This window comes from Xenopus tropicalis, chromosome 8, assembly GCF_000004195.4.
Source record: "Xenopus tropicalis strain Nigerian chromosome 8, UCB_Xtro_10.0, whole genome shotgun sequence".
Lineage (NCBI taxonomy): Eukaryota > Metazoa > Chordata > Amphibia > Anura > Pipidae > Xenopus > Xenopus tropicalis.
In genome coordinates this window covers 22626133-22636783 of record NC_030684.2, presented here as the reverse complement: position 1 = coordinate 22636783, position 10651 = coordinate 22626133, and the positions used below count along the sequence as shown (strand labels likewise).

Genomic DNA, 10651 nt, shown 5'->3' with positions numbered 1-10651 from the left:
CCATACACAGAGCCCCCCATACGCGCTCCGACTCCTTGCGCTGCTTCTCTTATGTGGCTCCTCCGGTGGTCCCAGGCCCTTTTATAAGGTTGCGCCCCGTGTGTACGTGTGACGTCATTACGCACGGGCGCAACCTTATAAAAGGGCCAGGGACCGCCGGAGAAGGAGCCACATAAGAAGAGAAGTAGCCCAAGGAGTCGGTGCGCTCAGCTTAAGACCTCTCATCCTGCTGTCGCGGATCCTTCTATGAATGTCCCGCATTTCCGTAATCTATTATGAAAATGCAGGACATTCAGGGAACTATCCGGGACAGCGGGATGCGCTATAGAAAGCGGGACTGTCACTCTTAAAGCGGGACAGTTGGGGGGTATGCATAAGCAGTTGAAGGAACTCCAAGCACACCGGACAACGGAGTTTGCTAAAAAACAGTCTTTATTATTCCATTTAAAACCAAGGTGCCTGACGTGTTTTGTGCACGTGCGCACTTAATCATAGGCCAGTGAGGTTGTGTCAGTATGGGTCTGTATGTGAGTGGATAGATAGGTCAGTATGGGTCTGTATGTGAGTGTATAGATAGGTCAGTATGGGTCTGTATGTGAGTGTATAGATAGGTCAGTATGGGTCTGTATGTAAGTGTATAGATAGGTCAGTATGGGTTTATGTATGTGAGTGGATAGATAGGTCAGTATGGGTCTGTATGTGAGTGTATAGATAGGTCAGTATGGGTCTGTATGTGAGTGGATAGGTCAGTATGGGTCTGTATGTGAGTGGATAGATAGGTCAGTGTGGGTCTGTATGTGAGTGGATAGATAGGTCACTATGGGTTTATGTATGTGAGTGGATAGATAGGTCAGTATGGGTCTGTATGTGAGTGTATAGATAGGTCAGTATGGGTCTGTATGTGAGTGGATAGGTCAGTATGGGTCTGTATGTGAGTGGATAGATAGGTCAGTGTGGGTCTGTATGTGAGTGGATAGATAGGTCACTATGGGTTTATGTATGTGAGTGTATAGATAGGTCAGTATGGGTTTGTGGGTGCTGGGTTCACTTAGAACAGTTGAACTTGATGGATTCTGGTCTTTTTTCATCCCATTGTAACTTGAGGGTGCCACTTTGGACATTTTTGAAATCTTAATTCCAATTAGCACATGGGTCGGAAATAACAATACATTACTCTGTAATAATAAACAACGGGCATTTCACTTCCATTAATCTTGCTGCATTTGCAAGCACCTGCTATGGACTGGGATTGCATCATAAAATCGATCTTATGATCGTGACTTTAGTTTGCAACAATCCGGGCCTGGGTCATTATCCCCCCTCATGACATTGGGCTGGTCCAAGCTTTAATGCTACTTGAGGCTTCCCTAATTCCTCACTTGGTGAACCAGTCTCACCAGCCACCTTAGCATCATACCCCTCAACGTCACAGCCCCGCCACATGTTGAAGGCGCCCATGCCATACTACATTCACTTGTGTGTGGCACCGAGCTGGTTAAGCTGACAGCGGCAGTGGGAGGAGTAGCCATTCTCCCTTCCTCTTACTAGCATGCGGCGGGAACTCAGCGCGCTCACAAAAAAGCAGTCGAACCTGCCGCCCACATGTGACGGCATGACGCGCCGCAGCCCGGCCTTCCAGTCCGCCTATCACCTCCTTGGCTTTCCCTTGCGCCCTACGTCATTCCCGCCGACTTCCAACCCCTCCCCCACAATAAGATCGACCCGCCCTCCCTTAATAGGGGACTGAGAAAATTGGGCGCGGCTTCAGCTGTGCTGCCGCCCACTTTAATGCGCCCTCCTTCCTTCGCGAAGAGGAGGGAGAGAAGTGGGTGCGGCCCTGAGCGATGTGCCCTTTGCGGACACGCCTTGGCTCTGCCCCTTTCTCCCCGCCTGGCTGAAAGGAGGTGGTTCCGCCTGGCTTTTACCAAGAGCGGGAGCGCGGGTTGGTGCCGAGCGCGTCCCCCCGCCCCCTCCTTCCTTTTTCTCTCTCACACACGCACGGGAGCGAGATCTTCCCTCACACACAGCAGCGGCCATTGCGCCTTCTTCTACTTTCCCCTTTCTCCCTCTCAGCTCGGCACCCGGCAAACACACACGCATAGCTCCCGCCGTAGGAAGGAGGGGAAATTCCCAGGGCGTTCCGTCCCCCTTCCCAGAAGCGGCCGCCTCACACCGAAGCAGCTTCCTCTCTCTGTGTTTCCCCCTCCCCTTCCAGCCAGGCCTGAGCCTGCACTCCCTCCCCCCCCCGCCTTGCGCTCTCACCGCTTCTCACACACACAACATGTCGGCGCCGGCGGCCAAAGTCAGTAAAAAGGAGGTGAACTCCAACCACGACGGAGCGGACGAGACCTCAGGTAAGGTAGCGGGAGAGAGAAAGGGGAGGCGGGGAGGACGAGGCCTCGGCACCAGCGCCATTTTCCGCGGCGGAAGGCGCGCTATGCAGGCCGCGCACAAGGGGAGACGAAGCCCGCCCGCCCTGCCTCGGAGAATGCCCCTATGGATACGGCTAGTGGGGCCCTTGGGTTGAGGCTATACAGAGCCCAGAAGGGGGGCTGGGCGGCCCCGCGTTGCGCAGGAAGCCCGGTGGCTCATTGTCCTGTTCCGCCATGATGTTTCCGATCCGCATGGCGCAGGCCGCAGGGCCGCGGGGGTATGAGCGGGAGAGTTCGGGGAGGAGTAGAAAGCTCAGCGCCGCTATCCGTTCCCCGGAGGCCGATGGGTAGGCCCCGCACGGAGCCCTCTCATCTTCCCCAGCACGTGGGGGCCCTGTAACCTTGGCTCTTGCGCGACTGCATCTCCCGCACACTTTGCATCGATTGGAACTCCAGTCTAGCAAACGTTGGCACCCACAGGCTAAACAGGGTAAAACCCCCATTCCCTTCTGGCTGTGCCGTAGGGCCCGACAGCTGCTGTGGATTTATGCCCCCCAAGCTGCAAATGATTAGGGTGGGCTCTCACATGTCTTCTGTTTACCCGCCATAATGTTTATGCTGTGATGCTAAAGGGCAAAGGTGACCTGCTTGCAACTATAGGCTTCCGAGTTCTTTCCACTTCTATCATGTGGCCAAGGCTTCTCTATATGCCCCTGAATTATCTGCATAGAGGGACTGTTGTGGCTTTATTAACCCCAACATCTCCACCTCTTACATGTTCAGCTCCCAGTATCCCTACAGGTGATGAGCTACAACTTCACCGAGACAAATCTTTAGACAGTTTAGCTCTAACAAGAACCTTGTGGGCTAATTGAAGCGTTACCTATACTGTCCTGGATATTCTCTTAATTTTATCCTTTCCAGTGGAATCCTTTGCGGGGTTTAGTGTTGTTGGTTGTGCTTCCTGGTCGTGTTTAAATGATTGGGTAAAGCGAGTTGTTTAATAAATGTGCTACCAAGCCACTCTGCAGCTAGCACTGAAAAGGGGTAAACGGCAATGGGGGCAACCGTTGCTATGTTCAATCAGTTCTGTACATGTACTTGAACTAGAGAGGACTTAAGTTTAAGGACTACTTGGTTTCCTGCACATGTGTTGCATCCTTTCTGCAATCACTTATTAATAAGGCTGCTTTATGGCATAGGGGCAACACAACTTCATGCCCTGCTGTTGCTAAGAAGCTCTCTGCATCATTCCCTTGGCATGTTGGTTTGCAGTGAAGGAATTGGCTGTTGGCCTGCAGCCTGGGGCTTTACTAGGCTACCCAGCGTGCCGGTTAAGGTGGCCATACACTTTACAATGACTATCTTTCCTGCGACCATTGGTTTGTGCCCTCCACTAACCTTTTGGGTTGAATTGTTACATAAGGGGGTAGAAACAATAGGAATTTTGCCCCTATCAGACGATTTAGAGAACTAATATCAAAAGCCTTTGCAATATCGGTAACCTAGTCAATGTACCATACATGTACCGAATAGCGTACACTTTGCATCCAGCTGTAATGGGGCTGCATCCACCTGTTCTTAATCCACAAATGGGGTATAACTCAAAGTTCAATGGCAAATGAAGAAAATTGGAATCTTGCAAAGTTTGTAGGTCTTAAATGTTGATTTTGTTTTATCTTTTAGAAAAAGAGCAACAGGAAGCCATTGAGCATATTGACGAAGTACAAAATGAAATAGACAGGTAAGAGACTAAACATTAGCATGTCATTTCCTTAAACGTCTATCTACCATTGATGTGCTGATCTGTCCCGTTGACCTTTTATACCATTGTCGCAGTTTTGTTGCTTTTGAATCATGTGTTTACTGGGCTACTGCAGTACATTGCTACAGCTAGCTGTTTATAAGGCCTAGTGTTTCCTCGTAGTAGCATGTCTGCAAAGTGAAAGGAAACCACATCCTCATTCAGTAATGCCAGAGTCTCGGGCCACGTGCTCCTGTCAGCTTCACTACCTGATTATGCAGGCTATATAGTTCAGCTCCTGGCACTTTTTTTGGCATCTACATCAAAGATCAGTGCTATCCAATTAAGCCCTTGTTGGAAGTGTATAGCCCTGCAAGTCTAATTTCTGTGGAATTCTTTTAGAGGGTTTTGTAGCATCCTGCCTGTTTATGAATGTCCATGTTACAGATTGCTGCTTGGTTTTTTTTCAATAGCATCACCTTTGTTTCCTTAGACTGAACGAACAGGCAAGCGAAGAAATATTGAAAGTAGAACAGAAATACAACAAACTTCGTCAGCCATTTTTCCAGAAGAGGTCAGAGTTGATCGCCAAAATCCCTAACTTCTGGGTTACAACATTTGTCAATCACCCACAAGGTTGGTTTTCCTAATCCACTTTTTTGTACTGTAATAGTGTATTGTACATAGTTCCCAACCGTATGGTCAGTTGTGTCTGAACCTTGTTGCATTTTTTGTTTTATAATTTACTCTAGCAGTTTGATAGTGTTTATGCAGTAGTTTTTAAGTCGCTCTCACTTACATGCAATTTTTTGTTTGATGCATAGTTAATGTGGTGGTTTCTGTTCTTTAAAGGCATAAGTTTATTTTCAATAAATGTTTAAACCGAACACATTGCATCACTATGTATTTTGCTAGAGTCCTGTGACACTGGATATGGAGTTTTGCTACACAGGCTTATTAGGCAGTTTTTTTCTGCAGCATCATAATGACACTATTCACCCTTTACTGCAAATTGACTTGTGTAGGAGCTATATCAAAGTTAGACTTTTTACCCAGTTCCTGTTGAAGGGGATTGGGGGGCCTTCAAAGTATATATATATATATATTTCTTGTAATTCCCACCCTTATACCTTGTCTTGTGAGCTTGGCACCCCAACACTAAATGTTAGATGTTGCTACTTATGGTAATCACTTTTGTATCAGAGCAGATGGAGTGTAACAGATTGCAATAGTGACTTGCTGTGTGAATGTTACTGTAAATGTCTTCATTCTTTCAGGTCTGTAATAGATTGGCCTGTTTACTTGTAAATGAGGGGCAGGTGGTGGTTGCTTTTCATTGCATTCCAGAATCAAGACAGTTTAAAGAAGCTGTTTACATTGCACCATTATTACTGTACCACAGTTGGTATAAGCAGTTAAAACACACAGATTTCACATAACTATTTGCAGTTTTGCCATTCCATTGAATTATAATTATGCAACATATAAATACTGACTTCGTCTTGGCAACTTAATGTTATTGGTGGCTATTCTTGAGGCTGCTTTCAACTTTTGGCATGGCTCCCCAGGCCAGTACCTCATTCTCTCATTTAGTCAGGCTGGTGTCTATGTATTCTTACATAGCTTCAATGTAGCACTTTAATTCTCTCAATTGAGACTCCATTCTGCAAATGAGATGGATGGCTAATGAGGAGGGGCACGAGAAGGTTGGATTATGTTCACAGGGCACTAGTAGTTTGCATATGCAGGAAACGTGTAAAGAATTTTCTCTGCCATTTTAAATGGTAGACAAAGTTAACAATTAGAAGTGGCTACTACAGTTTGACATGTTACAAGAGCTACTACATACTTTTGCTAATTGTCAGCGCTCTATATAAATGTACTAAATGTTTAGCGCTGTGGTGCATATAGCATCTTGCTAATTCTGTAGTGCCAACCAAATACTTTGTGCCATAGCCCTTATGCTTACTCTTGTGAGGCAAAAGGTTGGTGGGGATTGACAGAACAATCAGAAGGAAGTGATTGTGACCATAGTAGTTTTTTCAATGTTTAGTTTTGTAAGGTTAAACCTTTGGTCTAATTCCTCTGCATATTGGTGAGTCTATTTTATTTTTTGCAGTATCAGCATTACTGGGTGAGGAAGATGAAGAAGCACTTCACTATCTGACTCGGGTGGAGGTTACAGAGTTTGAAGACATAAAATCGGGTTACAGAATAGATTTTGTGAGTATTCAAAACTAGACCAACACGCTGCCTTTTTGTCAGAAACTCGTGTGCTTATTGGTAAAACTGTTTTTCCCGCTCTAGTATTTTGATGAAAATCCCTACTTCGAAAACAAAGTTCTCTCTAAAGAATTCCACTTGAATGAAAGTGGAGACCCATCTTCAAAGTCAACTGAGATAAAATGGAAAGCAGGGAAGGTAAGATTAAAAATAAATTCTGAAATAAAATATAGCACCTAGTTTTCGGGGAGCATTCTTTTTCTGTATATGCGCATTAACAGCATGGTCCCCTGCCTCTCAGCCAGGGCATACTGTTAATCCTGTAATAGTGACATCTGTTTTGGCTGTATAGATGGCAGCAAGATACTCAAGAATTTTGAATGTTGGTTTCTAATCAAAAATTGAAATTGTGTTAATAGCTGAATTTATTTGTTTTATTAGGATTTAACAAAGCGTTCCAGCCAGACACAGAACAAAGCTAGCAGGAAGAGGCAACATGAAGAGCCAGAAAGCTTTTTCACTTGGTTCACAGATCATTCTGACGCAGGGGCTGATGAACTTGGAGAGGTTATTAAGGATGACATCTGGCCAAACCCACTGCAGTACTACCTGGTGAGGAGGAAAGAATAACTATAATAAAACCTACAGTGCTTGTATTTTGGAATGATTAATCTTCTGATTTTTTTTTTCTCAAGGTCCCCGATATGGAAGATGAAGAAGCAGAGGGTGAGGAAGAGGATGATGATGACGAGGAAGAGGAGGGACTGGAAGATATCGATGAGGAGGGTGATGAAGATGAGGGTGAAGGAGAGGACGATGATGACGAAGATGAAGAGGGAGAAGAAGCGGAGGTATGTACGTAAAATCATCACTTATTATGCATGCAGAGAATCTTGCTATTGGGCATCTGTCATGTTGGTTTCAGGTTCCCCATACTTAAGCTCATAAGTATTCATTGGTTTTTAGCTGGTAGGGAAGTGCCTAGATATTCCTGTTGCTTTAATGAAACCAAGTGTCACCCCAAAACTGCTTTTGGAACAGTGTGACAGCCAAGGAGACGATGGTAGGCGTGTTGCTCACATTTTGCTGCGCTATTTTCTTGGCTGTATCTCTGGCTTAAAGCTCAGACCCAGTTAGTCAGTACAGAGCCACAAATCACTTCAGGTAGCAAGTTTATCCCTGGCTTGTTCCTCTGGAGAATTGACTTACAGTAATGTCTCTCCCCATCTGTGTCTCAGCGCAGTAGTTACATTAATGACACCTTTAGTGTAACCTTCACTTTTCGCAGCTTTTGCTGTGCGTTGGGTTGGTCGTCTCATAGGGTTTTGTTGTACTACAGGCAGTCCCTGTTGTAATGAAGGGCGGAAGATGAATATATAGCTATGGTTTCATGGTTGCTTACCATTACTATTCTATTTGTTGCAGGAAGACGAAGGTGAAGATGATTAAGTGATCTCATTGTTTGGATTCCACCCTTTTCCTTTTTTTTTATCCAGCCCCTGGGAGCAAGATGCTGTCGTATATATAATTTCAGTTTTTTTTTTCTTTTTATTTCGTGTGCTCAGTCGCCTTGTTCTCTTGGTCCTTTTCCCCTCTCCATACCATGGTTCATGAATCCTTTTTTTTTTTTTTTTTCCTCCCCCCCCCCCTTGGGGAGGGGTAAGAACTGAGTAAAACGCAGTGGAAATCTCTAACCATTTTATTTTCCCCCCCAAGTCCATACTTCTCGTCTCCAACAATAAACTTTAAACTTTGTAACATCCATGTTGTCTGTGGGGCACAGCTTACCCTGGCTGCCATCTCTGGTGGAGGCTGTGGAATGTCGAACTGTGTGATTAGTGCATAGCAATCCCACTCTTATATTTTGTTTTACCCATTTCCCCTCTCCCTTCTCTGTATATTGGGCTCTGAGGTTACACTGTTTCCATGTGAATACGGACAGATAGCATTTACCACCATGTATCGGTCTAACTTTTTTTTTCTTGTTTAAAAAATGAATAAAAAGTACAAAAAAAAATACTGTGGGGGGTGGGCTAGAAGTCAGTGGGAGGGTTTTCAGTGACAACAGGGAGGTCGGGGTGGGCTAGGTTGGGCATTTTGGAAACATGGCTTTTTCTCTTTGGCATGTTTGTGATGTTTAACAGGACATCCATGCAGGTTAAGACACTTTTAAAATAAAAAGGCAAAAGAAACCTCCTTATAAAGGCTTTCAGGCCCGACAACCTGCAGGGACCTCATGGGACCCTGCTGGATAATATTGGAAACAGACATTCTCAGTTTTTTTTTTTTATTTAGGTTCTTTTTTTTTCTGGAAAGGAAAAATGCTCAGTTTTAAACGTTAAAAGTGTACAAGTTGCTTTGTTACAATAAAACTAAATGTGTACACAAAGGGACTGCTGTTTTTCACTCAAACGCTACCTCCCGAACCAAACCCCTCCCCCCCTTTACCTTTTTACGTTTCCAGAATTTCATGCAGATTTTGTTTGTGATGGTTCAGACTATATTTAATGTTTTTTGATACAGGGCATTTTGTAGTAACCTCGAAAACTTAGCCTGGCAGTGGTTTGGGGCATGGCTGTTGACCTGGCATCTTGCACAGCCAACATCTCTTCTCCATGCAACATGGAGGTTTTTGTGGGAGTTTTTGTACCTTTGCTTGGCAACAGTGATAGTCGGCACTTAATCTGATTCATAGTCTGTTATCAATCTACATCTTTGCTGTCAGATTTATGCCTGTCAATCAACACTACAAATAAAGTAATTGGTGTGACCTGTATGTACTATTCTCTTGAATCTTGTATTCTCGGGGAGGCATTCAGTGCAAAGTATTGCAAGGGCCCCTCCCTGTACTTTTTGCACAGTAAACTGAAATATACCTAATTGTCCCCGTTGGGACCCCCACAGTCATTTGGTCTGCTCCTACTATTGTTGCTGTAGGTAAAGGGCATGGAACCTCCCCCATAAAGTGCCTGGTCTCCAACCACAACATAGTCTCTGTACCTGGCTAAAGAATGCAGTGCATCTTAGTTCAGTTGGCTCCTGCCAAATGCCAGTGCATCACATGGGATTCCTGTTGTGGCATGGGAAACTCAGGACCCAGCTTCCACTAATTGGCTCCTGGGGTGTGTGCCTTTCCTTGTTGGTCTTGGCTAGGTATGGAGGGGCTGTTTTAAAGGGGAAGGAGAGATGGGGTTGTTCTGTATTCTTTAAACACCTAGAAAAGATAATAGATATGTTTGCCCCACCCTCAGATACTTACGCTTAGCTTATAACCATATCATGTGGGAAAACTATACCCCCAAACAATGTAGGTCTCAAGATATATTGCTTAAACCAAGCTAATATTTAAAACCCTGCTTCATCCAAATAAACCATTTTCAGACTTTTTTTTACTAGTATATGCCACCCCTTGGGATCATAGGATTTACAGTGCACACAAACAAGCCAAGGCACACATACATGCTAGGCCCCATCGGTCAATGAATGGACAGAGTTCTGTCTTTTGCTTCCACACTACTTTTTGTTATGGGAAGGTGTGGTATTTCTGGTCATGTGATCTCTGAGGGAGCACCCAGCCCATCACTAAATGGTGCATCAAGAGAAAGGATGTAAAAGTGCAATATTTACATATCTATATATTCCAGTTTGGTAAGATACTTTAATAGGTCACTTAATATAAGTTATTTGTTGGTTAAGGATTCATTCTGGGGGTATAGTTCCCCTTTTAAGGGCAAAATAAGCTTCTAGTGATGTCTGTAGTCAAACTGACACTGAGGTTTTTGAAAGCAGGGAAATCTGATGTTTATGCCCCCCCCCCCTGTGTCTCCATTGTTTTGGCTGTAAGTTTTTAATTCTGTGGGCAACGTTATCCAAACACCTCAATGCCCTCCTATGGAGGATCACTGGATTCTAGGCTGTTTTTGGATGTGGCAGATCACGGAAAGAATTGTTCAGCATGGGGCAGTAAGTGTGTGTTTTGGATGGGTCGGGCCCCTGGTTACAGGGTACAATGATATTAGACAATTCTGTGCTTCCTACCTTGTGGAACAGGTTGGGGAGGAAGACTCTTCTATTTCAGCACAATAATGCCCCCCCCATGCACAAAGCCAGGCCCACATATAGTGCTAAAGGAAAGCCTGGTCCCCCAAATTCACAGATCTGCTCATTGTATCCCTTTTATGAGTCAGATTATGATTGGCTGCCGCTTGCATCTACTCAAAGCCCCTACCTAATGAGCACAAAGAAAGTGGCGGCTTTCCCTAGGGAACCCACAGTTAACTAGTGCTTTATACAACAGGGCTGCATTCTTTAT

At 44.9% G+C, this 10651-nt stretch overlaps 1 protein-coding gene across 3 annotated transcripts; it reads left to right on the top strand.

Annotated features, from left to right (window-relative positions):
- The first annotated feature begins 1892 nt into the window (after nucleotides 1-1892).
- On the top strand, nucleotides 1893-9115 carry set (SET nuclear proto-oncogene). Of its 3 annotated transcripts, NM_203710.1 has the most exon segments (9): nucleotides 1943-2091; nucleotides 2169-2354; nucleotides 4059-4116; nucleotides 4610-4752; nucleotides 6236-6339; nucleotides 6424-6537; nucleotides 6781-6951; nucleotides 7035-7194; nucleotides 7765-8097. In NM_203710.1, coding segments are annotated over 8 exon segments (825 nt in total). In that variant the 5' UTR covers nucleotides 1943-2091; nucleotides 2169-2281; the 3' UTR covers nucleotides 7767-8097.
- The last annotated feature ends 1536 nt before the right edge of the window (nucleotides 9116-10651 follow it).